Source organism: Pseudochaenichthys georgianus, chromosome 21 (assembly GCF_902827115.2).
Source record: "Pseudochaenichthys georgianus chromosome 21, fPseGeo1.2, whole genome shotgun sequence".
In the NCBI taxonomy this organism is placed as follows: Eukaryota; Metazoa; Chordata; class Actinopteri; order Perciformes; family Channichthyidae; genus Pseudochaenichthys; species Pseudochaenichthys georgianus.
The window spans coordinates 14,831,886-14,853,601 of NC_047523.1; the positions used below are offsets into that span (position 1 = coordinate 14,831,886).

General features: G+C 41.5%; 1 protein-coding gene across 1 annotated transcript; it reads right to left on the reverse strand.

Moving 5' to 3' along the window:
* Positions 1 to 431: 431 nt before the first annotated feature.
* On the reverse strand, positions 432 to 2,927 carry LOC117466960 (golgin subfamily A member 6-like protein 22). The gene has a single exon (XM_034110493.2). The coding sequence runs from the start codon at positions 2,816 to 2,818 to the stop codon at positions 878 to 880; it is 1,941 nt and encodes a 646-aa protein (XP_033966384.1). The 5' UTR covers positions 2,819 to 2,927; the 3' UTR covers positions 432 to 877.
* Positions 2,928 to 21,716: the final 18,789 nt, after the last annotated feature.

Sequence of the window (21,716 nt, forward strand, 5' to 3'; positions counted from 1 at the left end):
GATTATGATTTTTGCCATAATCGAGCAGCCCTACTATGAAGTGTATGGCATTACTAATTCATATATAATTACATTAACTGTTAATGTCTTTCATTTTATTTCAAATTAAATACAATTACATAAAAGATCTTTGTATAGATATTTGAGACGTTTATGACTCGCGCACACGCAATGCAAATCGGGCAGCCGTCTAGACGTCAAGTGTCCTATTTGGGTTGCCGTATGTAGCTGTCCAATACGGCAGTCCATTTCGCGCTTGCGCAATGCAAATCGGGCAGAGATACAAATCGGGTAGTCACAGCTGCACTACACCCCTGGTTCTAAGGGACATGTTGATGTTGTGATGGGTTGACAGCATGTCGAGGATAACATCGTATGTATACCCTTCGTTCAAATATTCCCTTAAGATTTACATCTCTTCTTTCATTCTTTCCAACTCAGTTTAAAATGTGTGAAGAAACAGCTGAACAGTACCAAACAGGAAATACGTGGTGCTGTCGGCCGGGTGCGGACCAATCACGAAGCGTAATTTCTTGACTGGCAGCAAAAACAACCAATCACAGCAGTGCTTCTCTGGCTGGCTCTGTCCAATCACAAACAAGAAGTGTTTTCCCTAAAAGAATACCCTTTCCGTAAAATGTGAAATGCTGTGGCGTTTTCTGAAATGCTGTTTTGTGAAATGCTGTAGTGTTTTGTGAAATGTCGTTTTGACTTGCACTTAATGGAGGAGGGACTTAGTGTTGGTGTTTTTTTGATTCCTTATTAATATGGATTTCGGGAAAACCTGAGCTCCAGGAGAAAACCCTATCTGAGCAAAAAGTGAAGGAGGGAGGGGGTGAGGTAGGAGGAAGGAGGTGAGGGAAATGGAGGGAGGGAGTTACTGTTGTCCAGCTGGAGCTGAATCACCAGAAGCTTCCTCCATCTCCTCCATCTTCTCCATCTTCTCTGAGGAGGTGTTTCTCGCATCTTTGGCTTTCTTCCTCATCTCCTTCTCTTGCATCTTGCTTATCATTTTCTGCAAGGCAACGTCTCTATCCTCAGGGTCCCCCCTCCTGCGAGAGAAGAAACCTCTGCTCTTATTCTTCATGTGAAGACAGAGGTCTTCCAGAAGTTTATTTTCCTCCTCCATCTTTTTCTCAGTCGTTGCCCAGCTCAGTCTTCTCTGAGCCAGGTCGTCCCTCTGCTCCTCCACCTGTTCCAGTTGTGTCTCCGTCAGGTGAAGCTTGGTCTCCATGCTCTGGTGTTTCTTGACCAGGTCGTCCTTCTTCTGAGTTACCTCGTTTAATTTGGTCTCCACCAAATTAACCTTGGACTCCCAGCTCTCCTGGTTCAGGGCCAGGTCTTTGGAGAACTTCTTCTTCTGATCTTCCAATTGGTTTTCCAACTGCTTGAAATCCGTCTCCTTGCCTTGGACAAACTGCTCCCAGTTCAGCTGTTTTTCAGCCAGGTCTTTGGAGAACTTCTCCTCCTGCTCTCTCAGCTGTTCTTTCAGCTGTTTGACGTCCGTCTCCCAGCTCAGGTTATTCTCGGCCAGGCGATCTTTCTCCTTTTCCACCTGCTTTAATTTAGCCTCCACCTGTTTGAACTCAGACTCCAAGGTCAGGGTTTCCTTGGTCATGTTGTTCTTTTCCTGAGTCAACTCATTTAGTGTTGTCACCATCTGTTGCTTCTCAGTCTCCCAGGTGTGACTCTTATCGGCCAGGTCTTTGGAGAACTTCTCCTCCTGCTCTCTTACCTGTTCTTTCAGCTGTTTGACGTCCGTCTCCCAGCTCAGGTTATTCTCGGCCAGGCGATCTTTCTCCTTTTCCACCTGCTTTAATTTAGCCTCCACCTGTTTGAACTCAGACTCCAAGGTCAGGGTTTCCTTGGTCATGTTGTTCTTTTCCTGAGTCAACTCATTTAGTGTTGTCACCATCTGTTGCTTCTCAGTCTCCCAGGTGTGACTCTTATCGGCCAGGTCTTTGGAGAACTTCTCCTCCTGCTCTCTTACCTGTTCTTTCAGCTGTTTGACGTCCGTCTCCCAGCTCAGGTTATTCTCGGCCAGGCGATCTCTCTCCTTTTCCACCTGCTTTAATTTAGCCTCCACCTGTTTGAACTCAGACTCCAAGGTCAGGGTTTCCTTGGTCATGTTGTTCTTTTCCTGAGTCACCTCATCTAGTGTTGTCACCATCTGTTGCTTCTCAGTCTCCCAGGTGTGACTCTTATCGGCCAGGTCTTTGGAGAACTTCTCCTCTTGCTCTCTCATCTGTTCCTCCAGATCGCTGTTTCTATCCTCCAAGATGGTCACACACTCAAGGAGTTCTTCCCCTTGTCTCATCAGCTCTTTCATGGTCTCCCCTTTCCTCATCCTCAGTTTGATGATCTCTGGGTCACACTGCAGGGGAACATCATTGTTCACGCTGTCAGATGTCGCCTGGGCCTTCTCGTCTGAGACATTTCCTTTCTCTGCCTCATGCCTTGCCACAATTTGGTCCATCTGCCTCTTGTGTTGGCATTCTGCATTTTCAATATTGCCATTCAGACGGGAGATTTCTGCCTCATGCTCCATGATGGTGTCAACCAGCTTTGTGTTCTCTTTGTGGAGCCCTGAGTCCCTGTACTTCAGGAGCTCCTCAAGACGTTTGATCTTGTCTTTTTGTTTGCGCATACTGTGGCAAAATGTCGTCCTCTCCGCCTGAAATGCCCCATGATACTCCTCCAGGCCGTTTATCTGGCCATTTCTGCAGTGGATCTGCTTGTAAGCTCGATCGGCTTCTGCTCCATGGTCGAATGGCCTCGGGTTTCCCCTCGGGTAGTTCTGGTGGCTTCTTCTATCCATGGCACCGTCTGTAGACGTGTGTTGTGCGTAGGTAGAATAATCTATTTCTCTTTGGAAGAAGTGTTCTGTCTGAAGACTGTGAAGGTTGTGAAGGTCGTCTGAATGCGTCTCTGGCTCTGGAGTGAAGAGTGACGAGTGAATGCACATGAATGCCCTTGCAATCTTCCTTCAGACTCCTGTGACATCATTGTGACATCACAGATGTCTCTGATGTTCTGTGACGGAACACTCATCAAAGCCAATGATCTCATCACTTCAGTGTGTGAGGATGTCATAAGTGATGTCACTGAAATAGTTTGGTTTAGACTTCTGCTGTTGCCATGGAAACACAAACTTGCAATAATAATACAAAATAAATAATACATTTAATTTGTATGGCGCTTTTCCTAGTGCTGTTGCTATGGAAACACAAACTCGCCATAATAATAATAATAATAATAATAATAATAATAATAATAATAATAATAATAATACATGCGACTTCTATAGTGCTTTTCAGGAAACTCAAAGACGGTTTGACCGAGAATGAAAAAAACAACAAAAAAACAAAACAAAGAAAAATACAAAAAGAGATAAACAAAACAGAACATAGGGGGGGGGGGGTCAGTGGTTGAATGCAATGTTGAACAGGTGGGTTTTGAGTGATGTTTTGAATGCGGTGAGGGAAGAAGAATCTCTGATGGATTGGGGTAGTGAGTTCAAGAGGGTGGGTGCAGCAACGGAGAAGGCTCTGCCGCCACAGGACTTGAGGTTGGTCTGGGTGGGGAGGGACAGGAGGTTGGCAGTAGCAGAGCGGAGGGAGCGAGTGGGAGTGTGTCTGGAGGAGGTCAGTTAGGTAGGATGGGTATTAATTAGGTATTAATTATATGTTTTAAATTTGAGTGTTTCCTATCCCCTAAACCTCCAGGGATGTACACAGTTTAATACTGGCAACTTCTTATTATGGGAAATATGAAAATGTCTTTTAAAACTACAATTCCCAGTATAGAGACGTGCCATAGAGAACATGTTGCGAAACACAATAGCCAGCATGTGTAGTTCTGGGGACGGGGTGGGGAGGGGGGGACGCGGTGGACACGTTCAAATCCAGTTTTGGACATTCTGCCGTGGTTCCATCCCATTTCAAGTGCTGTTCGACGCTCTGCACACACTCCAATCACAGAGCTTGAGGACTATCACGGGGTTTGTCAAGCGAAGCGGAGAGAATACTTACTTCCGGGTGTAATATTCTGTAAAGCAAATGAGCTGCTCCGACCCTCGGTCCTGACGGACTCCAACTTGTGTTTATTAATCAAACAGATAAATAAACACAAGGATAATTATGTGTTATTGTTGAGTAAATGGAGAATTGCACAGGGGAAAATAACGTATCTATTGTGGTGATTGACATTATTCACCCACGGATCTATGGGTTAGGGCAGGGGTCTGCAACCTTTTTGACTAAAAGAGCCATTTTGCTTATTTTTCCAAAATATTTTTTGTTTGGAGCCGCAAAACATATTTCATAGTTTTTTATTGTTATATCAGACAAAAACTACAGTTTTTTGCATTTATTATGCTATTTATTACATGATATAAAACTGTTAACCTCTAATAAGAAACAAAGAACTCTTATAAGGAGAATTAAAAATAATACACTGGCCTACTTTAAAATAAATTAAACACAGCACTTGGGGAGTCCTCTGCACATTTGAAGGGAAAAAAAATATTATTAAAATGGGCCCACTTTGAAATAAATAAAACATATAGCTGCACCCTAAAAAGAGTTAAAGGTAGGGTAGGTAAGAATGGAGAAACCAGCTCGAGTGCGCTAGAATTTGAAAATACACAACCGGAAAATACACAACCTCTTCCTTCAGACTTTCTCACAGAGCCCCTCCTCCAACACACACGAACGCGCACATGACCAATGAGGGCACGAGATAAGTTTGTGCACAGATGGAAGGCTGACAGGCAGGTAGGCCATCCAGTTACTTTAGCCGGGCTGAGGCAGATGATTGGTCGTGCTTTTTACAGCGCTACGGCTTCCACAGATAAATTTTTGTATGTATTTATTGTCAAAGCATTTCATATATTCATTGCTATCGGGACGTTAAGAGCATTCCATGGAATATAACAAAAAGTGTTTTCTGAAATAAATTACATACCCCATTGAATTATGACTGAAGATGTCAGCTGTCTTCCTCTCCCTCGTAAAGGCTGCACCACCGTTGACAACTTCTCTCTACATATCAGACAGACCGGTAAACCAGCATCGTTTGCTGTGAAAGCAGATAACTCTGTCCACGCAGAATTAAATCCGTGTTCCTCCGGTACTTTTCTTTGATTTATCCATAGTTCGCTCATCGAGCCGGGGGTTATTCGCCTCCAAGAAAAGGCGCTCGAGCAGGATGTGACGCATATTTTAGTTGACCTAATTAAAACCGTTTTGTTTTTTATTTATGTGTCACAGTATCACCTCAAAATACAAGATACGAAACATTTTCAACCATGCAACAAAATATAAATAGTCCTACAAATACTTTTATTTTATTTCCTTCTTATTTTTGTCTAAACTCAAGGGAGCCAGAGCAGAGGGCTTAAAGGGCCGCATGCGGCCCGTGGGCCGCGGGTTGCCAACCCCTGACTTAGACAGTCAGAGGGAGGGGCAGGATCAGTTTTTGTCCCACATGGCTCTAAACAGCTCAATAGGCACACACTGTAGACCAGAGGTCTTCAACTAAAATTCAACGAGGTCCAGTTAGAGAAAATGTCCCCATGCAAAGGTCCGGAACATCAAAATGTCTAAGTTGCTTCATGAATTAGTGTGATATATATTGAAGTGACCTGTAGCTTTATCAACGTCTGCATGTAATCAACAACTGACTGCCAATCAAATAAAGAAAGTACAATTCAAAAACAACAATATTTATTGTCAATTAACATTACTTAAATACTGTGGATATGTGTAATGTTTAAATATTGAAGTTAAAAGCATCAATCTGGTACACTTTGAGAGCAACATTGAGAGATATATGGATACATCTCTCAACACCCAGATGAAACAGAACTGTAGCATATTTTCCTTTTAGGATATTTTACAAATCACTCCCCTTTTAAACTCTATTCTTGTTATTTTTAACAGCTTTTTTGTTGCTGTCATATAGTATTTTATACCTGTTTTTCATTTAGTCTCATTAATAACTATAATGATCATAGGTGTGTGGGTTGTCTTTCATTTTGACACGCAGAAAAATGTTATAATAAACATAGATAGGCTACTGTATGTTAAATGGATATTTCCGCCTTCTTTCATTTATCTTTCCATTCCCACAACAATATACATAAATAAATGGCATATTTTGGACATAGTTCGAATGGTGATTAATCATGATTAATTAATTTTTAAGCTGTGATTAATCTGATTAAAAATTGTAATCGTTTGACAGCCCTACTATGGATCTTTCAGTCTTTTTTAATACTGGAAGCAATCTGTACATTTAGGGAGGACAATTAACACGCTGGCCACTAGAGGGCCCTCTCACCCAGCTGCAAATCCAGACAAACAGTGGACATATTTATCATGGAGAGCCTGCTGTTGACATTTCCTGTCAGCAGGCGTCTTCACCACCTCATCCTAACATTTAATTAGTTCTAGTGAAACCGTGGGATGACATATCAGGCAGAAAGACTGAGGAGAGGAGGAGGGAGGTTTTCGGAGACCTCGGACTAATAATAGCTTTAGTGACAGAACGCTCCTGTCAGCTGACACTCGTCTGCAAGCTGGAAAGTGGGAGAGCTGGGAAAATAAAACTTCACTGCTTTAAATACTTTGTGTTTGTGATGTACTACACACAGGCATGCAAATGGAAAATACACAAAAAGTGAAAACATTTTGGTAGCATTTAATAAAAAAACCTTTCCTTTACTAATAACATGACTCATTATTACACCAAATTGTGAGTAAGTTAAAGGAAAATGCACCTTAAAAAAGGCCAAGGTAATCTAGATTGACTTGACTGACAAAGACAAAGAGTGACCACAAAAAAGGTTTTTTACTTTGTGAACCTCCCAAGTGTTTGAAGATCAGACAAAGATAAACCTTTGCAAAACATTATACAATATGCATCCACCTTAATCACTATATGATGCATGGTTTGAAACCATATTTTAAAAGCAGCGGTGGGAAGTAACTTTGATAGCTTTGATAAACACATTAATGCATCAATAGTTATAATCAAAACATATCATATATATTATTCTGAAATAGACCAATTTGCATAATAAGTACTTTTTCTTTTGGTGCTTTAAGTATATTTTTGCCAATACTTTTGTACTTTTACTTGAGTAACATTTTGACTTGCATGACTTTTACTTGTATTGTATTCCTTCACTCTGGTACTTCTACTTTTACTCAAGTATGAGATCTGAGTACTTCTTCAACCTCTGTTTAAAAGTAACATGAGTAATTATCATTCATGGAAAAACATTCATGAAATGTGTTCAATTAAATATTGATAAAAAAAGTGACAAAATCTGACTGCTGCCTTTCCTTCCTTGTGTTTCAGAATTGAGATGTTTTGTGCGTGAGTGTCTGTCTGTGTTTTCTGTGTGTGAGTGTGTGTGTGTGTATGTGTGTGTGTGTGTGTGTGTGTGTGTATGTGTGTGTGTGTGTGTGTGTGTGTGTGTGTGTGTGTACATCAAACGGTAGCAAAGGGATTGGGTGTCGTGTCTTATCGCAGACATGTCTGTCAAAGCCGGTGGGAGGGATTAGCATGGCCGACACAGGCAGGTGGAGACAAAATGCAATCTAGAGAGGGGCAGGTGGGATCACACACACTGAGACACACAGACGGACACACACACACTCATACACACAAACAGGTGGGTCACTGTGAATGTCACAGACTTGTTAAAGAGCTGCCTCTCCTCCTCGTCTGCAGCTGCGTGGCCATGGAGTTGCTGATAATGGCGCGCACACACACACACACACACACACACACACACACACACACACACACACACACACACACACACACACACACACACACACACACACACACACACACACACACACACACACACACACACACACACACACACACACACACACACACACACACACACACACACACACCCTTACCAGATATTCACATATTTTCTCATCCATGACAAAGCAGGATTGTTAACACCACTGAATGGGGCAGTTCAAATGTCATAGAGTCGTGCTCGCCCTGAGAAATATGCATCCAGTCTATACAGCTCGGTCAAGCTGCTTACACTTACACACATTTATAATTGAGAATATAGATTTGTGCATGTTCAATTCCCCCCTGTACACTATATATATGTCAGCTTATACAATATATCAACTAGTTACTTTGCAAATTCATAGATGAAAACAATGATCACCTTGTCAAACTGTGGCAGATGTTTTATTTAAGTAAAAACAGTAATACTGAACTCTGCTACAAATAAAAGGGTTGTTTTCTAAAGTAAAGGTGTTAGAATCAGAACAAATACTTAAAGTTTGAGAAATAAAATAGCCATTATTCATAACAGCCCATTTTGTAACAATATTTTAATAATTGTGTAAAATAATAAATTGTATCATTTATTCAAATTATTGATTTATTAATGTGTATATCAATTCTCTGGAGAATCTGGTAAAGGAGGAGCTCATTTCTTACTTTATTAGCTTCAAGGTAGCTTGTGAATTCCACCCATGTGAAACTATTGCACTCTATTTAACAACTTCGTCAAGTGTAAATGTTACTTTAACTACTTGAATAACGATATCATAATAATCTTTATATCCGTCATAATCTGCAGCAGCAAGAACTCTGTGTGTCTGATGCTTGGTTTTGTTGTATGAAAACACAAGCACTTTTATTGTCTGTGTCGAAGAGGTCGCACTCAACCCGACAACCCTGTCAAGCTGATCAAAAATAAAGCATGGTCAGACACTCATCTTTGAAGCATGAGCTAACAAAGCTAATGTGGCCACCATGCTCATGAACATGTAACATGTGACGAGACAAAAGCAACATCTGGTGTTAAACAAGCCCACCTGCTGCTTCCTTTCAGTCATGTAACAAAAGCCGTATCAAAACACAGCTTTAATGCAGCACACATTCAATCAAACACAGCCAGGTGATCAAAGGACACACACACACACACACACACACACACACACACACACGCACGCACGCACGCACACACACACACACACACACACACACACACACACACACACACACACACACACACACACACACACACACACACACACACACACACACACACACACACACAAAAGCCTGTGGTTCTGTGTTGTTCTGTTGCGGCTCACTGCTATAATTAGAACAAGGAGTCGATAAGCATTTGAATGCTTTGATGGTCTTATCTGGAGCAAAAGAAGGATGTACACACACACACACACACACACACGCACACACACACACACACACGCACACGCACGCACACACACACACACACACACACACACACACACACACACACACACACACACACACACACACACACACACACACACACACACACACACATAGCCTGTGAAAGTTGTTACTAATTATCTTACTATCATGTACGGTCAATACTCAATCAGCATGCAACATCAAACAGAACTTAGCTATTATTCATTCATGGCAGAATTCAAAATAAGTCCTTATATGTTATAACTTTATCACTATATGATACCAAACCCCATAACGTTTCTCATCAGAGCAGAGTGGCACCGATCCATAGAGTTATGCTTACCGTTTTCCAATAACTAAGTCTGTTCCAAATAAGTGACAGGATGGGTTTCCTTTAGCCCTTAAATTCATAAAGTGCACATTTTGTGATACAGGTGTACATATTCTTCATAGCCACCAGGCTGCGCCCTTGTCCATCTGATTCAAGCATTCAAGAAAGTGTGTGCACATGAGTGATATGTGTTCATTCAAAGATAGAATGAATCGTCAATTCCAAGTCTTTGCTAGACAGAGCCCACACATCATTTAATGTATTCACATGTAACAGTAACTATATTAGACCTGCATTCAACGTGTATCTAAGTCAGAACGTTTTTTTTTGTACGGGGTAGCACAAATGTTAGTTAGGAGGTTCAGGCTTAAAGGTTCAATGGCATCAGATCAGAATGCATGAAAGCCAGGAGTTTTCAATCATATGAGCAAAGTTTGTTTCCTCCAAACTCAAACACAAGACACACGTGGGTTTGTTAATCTGCAACAACACCATTGCAAGATTAGAAATGATCAAATCCATGTCCACCTTAAAGAAATCTTTAAGATAAATACATTTCTCAGTTAAGCTATACAGGACATAGGGTAGGATGTAAAGGTCTTAAAGGGGCCCAATTGTGCTTATTTTAAGGTTCATATTTGTATTCTGTGCCTCTACTGTGACATGTATGCATGCTTTAATGTTCAAAAAGGTCTTCATTTTTCTCATACTGCCTGTGATGCAGCACCTCTTTTCACCCTCTGTCTAAAACCATAGTCCAGTCCGCTCTGATTGGTTAGCTGGCCGGCTCTGTTGTGATTGGTCAACCACGTAGAGATGTACCGCCCCTATCATGTTCAATGTGTTGCAGCTCTAGCCAATAAGCCTGTGTTATATCTCACACAGGCTCCGCCCTCTACTGGACTCTATGAGTACTACCTCTCAACCATACTATGCGAGCATTCACTTACTGAGATATTTATAACCGTAGCCGGCCCCCGGGGCGGGTCTACGTGAATGCGTGCACAAGCCCACCGTATATAAGGCGGCCACGCCTCCCATTCCTGTCATCCTACACTTCTCTTTAGCGAGGAGCATAGGACAGACAGGGCCCCGAGTAGAGGGCTCCGCCTGTGCTTATAAAGCAGTTACTTTGTGTTAAAAGTAGGGTTACAATACGTAACCCACCGTTATATCTCACACAGGCTTGCCCTGATGCGTACACGCCTTGTCGGCCAACAACATCGAGTCACCACACTGCCCCTGACTGGCTTTGTTTGATTAACAGCCACTGCCCCGCAACCTCCTCTCCTCCGGTTGTGCCCGGGGAGAGGTGGGGGCCGCAGTTTACCTGGCTGGTAGGGCACACTCAGACACGCTTACCTCGTGAATAGTGTGCCTGGAAAACAGTGAGGAGGGCTCTCCCCCCCAGCCCCGTACAGGGCTTACTGCGCACCATGCCCCCAGGGTCTCTAAGGAGCACGGGAAAACATAAGTGCATCATGTCATGGGGGGGGGGGAAGATACCTGCACCACGCCTCCCAGGTCCGCCTGTGGTAAGGTCCGCCTGTGGTAATATACCTAGGGTTACAATACGTAACCCACCATTATAGTGCTGCCAGTATGTTACAGAAGTAAACCAATTAGGGGTGTGGGGGGGGGAGTGTGTGGGAGAGAAAATCCCTCTGGAGCGAACTCTGGGATTTTAGCTTTTGCAGACCATTTACATGCACAAAAACCTATATAACACACTACAGGAAAAGGAAACCCCTAAAAATAATAATAGTGCCCCTTTAAGGTCACATGGGGAAAGGAGATCTAGGGAAGTGCGGTAATAGAATTAACACAGTTGAGACGAAAAGGACCAGAAAAATGAATTTGGTATCTGAAACCCTGGGAATAAAGTGTTTATCGTTTATTCAACTACAGACAACATGTTTTTTTTAGTGATGCATGACTTTGTCATTATGAACCGTGTGTTTCAGATAAGTTCACATTGCTTTTATTTCACAATGCTTGCACAACACATGTTTATTATTTTTTTTGTGCTGTTTTTTGTTGTTAAAAATGCGTCTATGTTGAGAGCTGTTTGTGTCTGGCTGGTGAGACACAGAGAAGGTTGATCCGAATGTCATCTCCACCCCATATCTCTGAATTTGAGTGTGTGTGAGAGGTATTGCCCATCTGGCTGGTTCCCCTTTCTATCTCTTTGCAAAACCACAAGCCCTCTGGACGCAAGTTGGAGAAAGAAGAAAGAGTAAAAAGACCCAGAGCTTTCCAATATCGAGCAGGGCAGACAGATAAGATCTGTTATAATAAAGTTACTGTTCTGCCGGTAATGCTGATGAATCACACTGAATAGTCACTCTGTCTGTCTGTGTGTGTGTGTGTGTGTGTGTGTGTGTGTGTGTGTGTGTGTGTGTGTGTGTGTGTGTGTGTGTGTGTGTGTGTGTGTGTGTGTGTGTTGTGTGAGGATAGTGGAAGAGTGAGTACAACTTCAGTCAGTTTTTATTTCCTTTGCAGTGGTAAAGCTGAATCAACCGATTTCTTCATAAATAATTATCTTAAGAAAAAAATCAAAAAAAGACGCCTACCACCTACTGAATGGTCTAGAATGAAAATCATTAATTTGCATCACAAACGTTGGACATTTAAAAAATTATATGAAGACAAGATTAATTGTTGAAGAGTGGAATCACATGCCTGTACTTGTTCATTTATAAACATGCACACACAAACACACAGGCTTTGACCAAATCTAATTTAATAATCATAGGTTCAGCATTGACTTTATCATTACTCACAAAAGGATGTGACTCACCAAAATAATTGCTGCTTTGGATTAGTCAAAATGGATAACTTTACTTGAGAATGAAGAGTTCATCACACCAACACTTAAGTGGTTTAAAACTTTCACACAGTCAGCATTTATTGCGGTCCCTTACATGTACCAGCCACGGTGGCCAACAGTTGCCAATGTGTTACTATGGCCCAAAACTCGCAGAGTGAGTCTGTTTCATAATTGTAAGTGTTTTGTCAGTATATTTGAAAAGACTATTGGAAAGCTACATTAGCTAGCTTACAGTAGGTCAGCAATAATATTGGAAGGAATCATGCGATCACATTTAGGTACGTTTCCAGTGACAGTTTGCCAACTTTACAATCCCTGAACGTCAACAAGCACTTCAGTCCCAGCTGTGTGCTTTACTTTTTCAGTGTCCCTGTTTCCATTGTGTTTTGAGCTTCTTGCACCATGTTTTTGCAGCATTTTGATAATGCAACGCTTTTAGTAAATGTTGCACATGTTTTGTCCAGTTGGTGGATGTTTTCTAAATGCTGCACATTTGTTGTCAAGTTGGTGAAGATGTTTCATCATTTGCATGTGTTTTGGCACATTAGTGATTTTATATTTGCATTGTTTTTGAAAGTGCAGCCAGTCGAAGTGTTTTGCGACCTCATAGCCCGATTGCACCTGTTGGCCACCGTAATCCACACATATTTTTCATTGCAACATGTAACACAGTATTTTAACTCATTGAGAGGGTGCTAATTTTACAACTGTTTTTAAATTATTGGGTAAATGAATCTGTAACACCTTAAAGTAACCCTGAGTGCTTTTGTACACAAAGTGTAAGTAAGTGTTACGAATTCTACTGTCACCAATACACATTTTGTACATGTACATGTTAAATACAAAGCAATTTCTTTAAGATTTAACCTGCATAGTTTACCTCCTTGATTGCCAGCTTGCAGTTTTCATGTTCTCTGCAAATTGCTGTTTTTCTTGGTGCATCATGCCACCTGTAGATATTTGGAATGCCAAGAATCCTTTGTCTGAATGTAAATTGCGTCAACCATGTGATGATGAAAATACATCCTTTAATAATGATGTAATCATAAGAAACTAAAAAGGGGCCCACTTTTAAAACATGCTTCTAGGGCACATTTAATCTGAAAAGTAACCAGTAACCATAGCTGTCAAATACAAAAGTAGTACAAATATACAGTACAGTATGAAAGTCTCAAAGTTCTGCTCGTGAGTAAATGCATGTCACAGCCTCTTCTGCTCGGTACATTTAGCAAAAAACTGTTTAATATATCAAAAGCAGTTTTATAGCCAGAATCTTGTACATTTATGAGCTAAATATTGAAAAGTTCTATTGTTTAGAATTTGTCTTTTTCTTTATATTTCTGCCTTCAAAGCAATTAAATAATCATTTAAGATTTACATAAGCAATCCAATAAAACAGTGCTGAACATAAGGGCTTAGCACAGACACCACTAAGTTAAGTGTTTTCTCCTGGACTCTCTATTCCTCTGTACAAATATAGGGGGGGATTGTGCCACAAATAAAGATTCCTCTGGCAATTTAAGGGACATAAGTTAGATCTTACTGAGAACTGATCTGTATATGGTTCATTTTAAAATGCAGGTGTACCTGCTTAATATCAACTCGCTGCAGATTTAAAATGTTTTCCTGATAACGGGAAGTTATGTGTCAGCTGTGTTTGTTATTATCCAAATAATCTGTGTCCAATTATGATCGGGTCAGAGCACTGACAACGGCCCAGCCCTATGAGAGAGAAAAAGCATGATATATCTGAATCGCATTGAATCATGTGGCTTTTGTTGACAGATTGCAGCCGTCCTCAGTGAGAAGCAGCTGCCTGGAACAGGGTTTACTTTCATTACTTGCTGTAACAAGACCATCATTTTGCATAACTTCAGTTCCTTCCTCTTGAAAAACAGACTCTCTGCTTCTGGACAAGTAAAATCATGTGGCAGGGAGAGGTATCAATATTTTATACTACGACCTCTCTCACACTTTCAGTATGTGTGTGTGTGTGTGCCAGTTATGAAGGAATTTCATGAACATACCTTTCTCCTGGGGATTCCAGGGATGACTGCGTGGTTTGTTTTAAAAAGGTTAGGACCATCATGTGTTTTTGATTTAGATCTTATTCAAGCTGTCATATAAAATATTGGGATTTCTAATCTATTCTCGATGATAACCACCCCGGGAATGTGTTTTGTGGACTTTGCAGTGTGGGCGAGGCAGTTTTTTCTATGGAAACAAAAGGGCACACGTGTGGCAGAGAAAAAGAAAGACAGGGAAAGAGAAGGAGGGTGAAATCGAATCACATCCATAGATAGGTGGTGCATTCTGGCAGACAGTAGGAATCCATTTCACGCCCAGATGAAAACAGCGTGAGAGGGGGAATGTGTGTGTAGCCGTAGGTGTGGCAGTACAGGGGTTAGGCCTGTTAGCCTTTCCTAAGTGGAATAGAGGGAGGGAGGGAACCCTCCATAGCCTGGACCAATAATCTTTCAGTTCAATCAGTGGCGGACCAAGGGGAAACCAAAGTTATTGCAACTGATTGTTTATTCTGCTTTTTTTCCATACAGACAAGCCTTCTGACATGAGATAATCCAAACCGAGAATGACGCAGTACAATTCTCTTTTCCAGTAGGCCTACGGTATTTAATATCATTTTCTAACGCTCCGCTGTGACTTGTGTGCCATAAAAGTGGACAAATGTCCGTTCGGCAGAAGGCTAAAGTATACATATCCAAAATAAATCACGCTTTCTAGATATAGCCAAATGCATTCATATGGAGGTTTCTCGTTAGGGCATTCGTGTAGTTGGTTCCCTTGATTCAATGTGAGTTTTTGGTAAACATGGCGCTTTTCCACTGCAGCACGTAGCACTTTTTTTTTTGCTTTTCCACTAGGGATAGTTCCGGCTCAGGGTACTTTTTCACCTTTTTTCTGGCGCGCCAAAATCGAGGTTCTGACCGGGCCAACAACCGGGCTGAATATGCTAAACTAGTGACGTAAACACTCTCGACTGTTGAATGGTCAGAGAGAATCGCTGGCAAGGGGGCTACAACTACAACAAAATGAACATATTTGACCGTGATTTAATTGTAATACACGTTTCAAAATGATGCCGAAGTAACAACATACTGATACCGGTCTGCAGACAAGATGGCAGGCGAAAAACCTTTTAAAATCCGTGTTTTCTGAATGGAGATCGGATCGATCAGGCTAAGCTAACGTTGTATATGCTCCATCCACACTCACAACAACGGCCTACAGACATAAATAAACCAGCGACTGTATTTGCCATGACACAGACAGTCTGTGGTTTGTTCTTGTTTAACTTTTGTCTAGTTTCTGAACAGATAAGAGTGCTAACAGCTAACGGCTGAAGACTGGAAGCTGTGTGGTTCATAAAAACATTTTCTTACTCAATATCAAGCCACGATTATTGTTTTTATTTTAAATCGACTTTTTTTGCCGTTCGTGAGTAAAATAAATGGGGCTCAGAGCCTCAGAATACTGAAATCTGTATTTTTTAAATCTTTTTTTCCTTCTAATTTGTTATTCTTTTCTAAATAACACACTGTTATTTACGCAGCAATAACACACAATTATCCTTGTTTTTATTTATTTGTTTAATATCTTAGACTGCACTGTAACTTTTATCCATGTATTTTTTCTTTTAATGTTTATTTTATTAGCTTTTCTTTTTAATGACTGATTTTAAATGCCATTTTCTTAATGGCTTTCATTTTTTGTAAAGCACTTTGAATTGCCTTGTGTTGAAAAGTGCTATATAAATAAACTTGCCTTGCCTTGCCTTTAATTCTAAAATATCGGGCTTTTTTGTCGTCAGGAACTGCATTTCAAAATAAAGTCACCGGAAACAGACGTGCGATACACACCCACTGAACTGATTACCCAAGATCCTCAGCTATGGTTGAAGCTCGGTGATTGGATGTTTTAGCCGCAATGCACGTTGGGATATGGTGTTAATGCGATATGAAATAACTGTCAACAGAATTGCGTTTCCAGGCAACAGCTTGGGGTGAAAACAGTATTTCCGGTCTCAAAGTTTCCATAGTAATCTGCAGTACTCATCAACTAAACACATCAGTTTATCCTTGTTAATTACACAACATTGATTGGTTTAAATTGTTTACAATGTTTTTGTGTTTTCCCCCTTCGATTCGGAGAAACAGTGTATTGCCGAAGACAATACACTACCCATAATCCTCAGCTATCGTTTGGGACTACAGTCCCGCCTTGACAAACCCTGTGATTAATCTTCAAGCTCTGTGATTGGATGTTGGAGTGGCAGTGTGCCAAGGTTACGCCGAGCGTCAAACAGCTCTATGAAATGGAATGAAACCACGGCAGACTATCCAAAACTGGACTCGAATGGGTCCAGCACCACCCCCCCCAGAACTACACATGCTGGCTATTGTGTTTCGCAACATGTTCTATGTCACGTCTCTACTGGGAATTGTAGTTTTAAAAGACGTTTTCATTTTTTCCCACAATTAGAAGTTGCCAGTATTAAACTGTGTACACCCCTGGAGGTTTAGGGGATAAGAAACACATTGGTGTCAAATTTAAAACATATAATTAATAAATGGGTGAAAATTGTTTGTGTCCATGGGCAGTATTAATATACCCACATGACATTCATGTAATTCTACTCCACTACATATTCATTACTCGTTATTCTCTACAAATAGTTAATTAAAGACTGTATATAATGACTATTTTGCACATCCCTTTCAAGATTTCAAGATTTTCTAAGCTAAGGTTTATTGACATATCATATACACAACTACAGTGTAGTTATGCAATGATGAGAAACTTGGGTCGCAGGTTCCTCAACAGTGCATTACAAGACATCTATCAATATGTGTGTACCTCCACCATTAAACTGTCATATTCTGCACATTTCTTATACTATCTACATACATAAGAGTATCATTAATGTGTATAATATCAGTTAAAATAAGTGCTTCATCATGGTTAACATTTCAGGAAAGCAATATATTAGACGGTAAGTACTTTGTCAGGCTTAATATGTATCTGTAGATACCCCCAAAGCTTTTTTCTTCAGTTAAAAGAAGACCTTAACCTAAAGTATTCTTTAATGTTTAAATAAAGGTTAATTCGTTTTTCCGTTTTGCACATCCTCCTATTAAGATCTTTGTACATCCTGCACTAAACTGTTTTATTGAGGTCATTTACAATATCTTCTTGACTTTTTTATGTTCTATATTTCTATCATTGACCTTCTACTTTCCCACTATTTTGTATGTACTCTTAATATTTTTCCATCAAATATAACATATTCAACAAAACAATTCAATAACGTGCTTTAACCACTAGGCGGTGCGGGTTAGAAAACTGTGAAGTTTAAAGTGTTAACACAACAAATTATACTTTTTATTATTAGTGTAGGACACTTATGTATTTTCTAACATCTGAAGATGTGTTGTTTTATTCATGTTTTCACATAATTTTACCGGATATTCCAATATTATTTCACATATTGTAGTTCTACACATTAATATAGAAAGGTATATCCGTAATTTAATGGTAAGCGGTTGAAATTCTGAATCCATACTGTAGATGTGTCTCCCATCACCCAAAACCCCTGACTATTCTCTCAACTCAGTATTTACATTCTTTAATTCAAAGAAAATCTATAATATCTTTGAAAATTACCCTGTCTATCAGCTGTGCACTGCTACCTATCTACCAATTGGATCAAATATAAAAGTCAACTGAATTAGTATTGATACTGCAAGGAGACGTATTGTGTGAAGAGAAATTGAAGATTTTGTTTAATTGCTGATATATTTAGACTGAATAAAAATATAAATATAACACTTTTGTTTTTGCTCCCATTTTTCATGAGATGAACTCAAAGATCTAAAACATTTTCCATATACACAAAATAACCATTTCTCTCAAATATTGTTCACAAATCTGAAAAAATCTGTGATAGTGAGCACTTCTCCTTTCCCGAGATAATCCATCCCACCTCACAGGTGTGGCATATCAAGATGCTGATTAGACAGCATGATTATTACACACTTAGGCTGGCCACAATAAAAGGCCACTCTAAAATGTTCAGTTTTATCACACAGCAAAATGCCACAGATGTCGCAAGTTTTGAGGGAGCGTGCAATTGGCATGCTGACAGCAGGAATGTCCACCAGAGCTGTTGACCGTGAATTGAATGTTCATTTCTCTACCATAAGCCGTCTCCAAAGGCGTTTCAGAGAATTTGGCAGTACATCCAACCGGCCTCACAACCGCAGACCACGTGTAACCACACCAGCCCAGGACCTCCACATCCAGCATGTTCACCTCCAAGATCGTCTGAGACCAGCCACTCGGACAGCTGCTACAACAATCGGTTTGCATAACCAAAGAATTTCTGCACAAACTGTCAGAAACCGTCTCAGGGAAGCTCATCTGCATGCTCGTCGTCCTCATCGGGGTCTCGACCTGACTCCGGTTCGTCGTCGTAACCGACTTGAGTGGGCAAATGCTCACATTCGATGGTGTCTGGCACGTTGGAGAGGTGTTCTCTTCACGGATGAATCCCGGTTTTCACTTTTCAGGGCAGATGGCAGAAAGCGTGTGTGGCGTCGTGTGGGTGAGCGGTTTTCTGATGTCAATGTTGTGAATCGAGTGGCCCATGGTGGTGGTGGGGTTATGGTATGGGCAGGCATATGTTATGGACGACGAACACAGGTGCATTTTATTGATGGCATTGTGAATGCACAGAGATATCGTGACGAGATCCTGAGGCCCATTGTTGTGCCATTCATCCACGACTATCACCTCATGTTGCAGCATGATAATGCACGGCCCCATGTTGCAAGGATCTGTACACAATTCCTGGAGGCTGAAAACATCCCAGTTCTTGCATGGCCAGCATACTCACCGGACATGTCACCCATTGAGCATGTTTGGGATGCTCTGGATCGGCGTATACGACAGCGTGTTCCAGTTCCTGCCAATATCTAGCAACTTCGCACAGCCATTGAAGAGGAGTGGACCAACATTCCACAGGCCACAATCAACAACCTGATCAACTCTATGCGAAGGAGATGTGTTGCACTGCGTGAGGCAAATGGTGGTCACACCAGATACTGACTGGTTTTCGGACCCCCCCAGACCCCCCCAATAAAGCAAAAATGCACGTTTCAGGCTGCGGCCCCACGAGGACGAATTCGGCCGTTTGCGTTACTGTTTAGTGTCATATAGACCGTTCGGCCACACGAGGACGACCGAATACAGCACTAAACGACTGAGGAAACGACAACGGGTCCCAAGGTGGATAGAAATGCATACGCCACTCTCTGGGGGGTCAAACAGCTCCGTGTGTGCGCCCTATACGGACATTTTCAGATCACTGATAGTGATTGCGCAATAGCCCCGCCTCTCCGCACCTCTTCTGCTCACCTCCGTGAGTGCTGAAGTGTTTCGCCACCAACAACAACAACAATGGCGGATCGCAGAGTTGCTATAGTGCTCCGGACGCTATTGACCATGCTACAGTTGTTTGTGCAACATCTACAGCAATAATGATGAGGCAATAGCCCCGCCTCTCCCCACCTCTGCTGCTCACCCCCGCGTCAAAGTAAACTGCACCCTGAATTCAGATTATTTATCTTTCTCTCGCGAGTGAAGTCTAATCTGACAGGACGGAGACACGCAGCTCTGCTCACCTGAAGCTCCTCCCGCTGCAGCAAAACACACACTTCAAGTCAGATCATCACCCTTAGCTATTTTAATTACCTCTCAAACTAAACTAGTTATAAATATGTTTATGTTTACTGTCGGCCGGGTCACTGATTACTGGATGAGCTGCTGCATGAGACAGACACTGACGCTGTCTGAAGAGAGGGAGGAAAAAGAGAGGCTCCGTGTATTTTATCATTATATTATATAGAGTCGTTATTAATTTTTTTAAAGCTCAATAAATAACAAAGAAGACCTTTGACCGGCACTTTTATAATTTTGTCCGGAAGATTTCAACTTTAATACACGCTGACTGGCGAAAAACTTCTCACCGCGGAGAATAAACAGAAGGGCAACCATGACAACCATGCTTCTTCGCTGCTTTTGTAGAGGAAGTTACAGCGCCACGTAGAGGCTCCTGCATATGTACTGCAGCTTCTCCAGCGGTTGGAGCTAAACGGAGCAGTCTCGTGTGGGCAGACACTATCCGGATAATTATTGCATGTGGACGGAAGCCGTTTGCGATTGCGTTTGCATTAATCCTATGCGTTTAGCCGTTTTCGTCCTCGTGGGGCCGCAGCCTCAGAGTGGCCTTTTATTGTGGCCAGCCTAAGGCACACCTGTGCAATAATCATGCTGTCTAATCAGCATCTTGATATGCCACACCTGTGAGGTGGGATGGATTATCTCGGCAAAGGAGAAGTGCTCACTATCACAGATTTTTTCAGATTTGTGAACAATATTTGAGAGAAATGGTTATTTTGTGTATATAGAAAATGTTTTAGATCTTTGAGTTCATCTCATGAAAAATGGGAGCAAAAACAAAAGTGTTGCATTTATATTTTTGTTCAGTGTATTTGTATGTTGTGCCTCGACTGTGACATGTCGCCATGCTTTAATGTTCAAAAAGCTCTTTATTTTTCTCATACTGCCTGTGCTGCAGGACCTCTTTTCACCCTCTGTCTGAAACCAGAGCCCAGTCTGCTCTGATTGGTTAGCTGGCAGGATCTCTTCTGATTTGGTCAACCGCTTAGATATGTCCCGCCCCATAGCCTTTCACTTACAATGTGTATGAGTGCTAGCCCATAGAAGTGTGAGTGTAACGTAGTGATGTCATTATGTGTCGCAGGAGTTAACAAAGGAGTCCAATCAAAGTGTTTCAGGCAGGGGGGGAGTGTGTGGGAGAGAAACTCACTCTGGAGGGAGTTTTGGATTCTAGCCTTTGCAGACCATTTACATGCAGAAACACCTATTACACAATACAGGAAAGGGAAACCCCAAAAAGCACAATAGGGCTTATTACACTAAAGATGAGTCTTTTTGAGGAGATCAGTGCAGCTCAGTAGCTCTTGGATGGTGAAGTAGGAAGCTGCATATATACAAGTATTTGAACAAAACACATGATGCATAATATGAACTGTATGTGGGCTGATAGCCATCTGGTTAGGGGCTGTGCAGGGTCTCCTCCCAGCAGGCAACTAAAGCTGTGAGCCAAGACCCCAGGCCCAACACCCTGCCGGACTTTGAAATCAGAGCTTTATTGTCCATAAAGCCTCAGCCAAGTATGAAGAATCAGCCCTCCCTAACAAAACACCACTCAACCAGCAG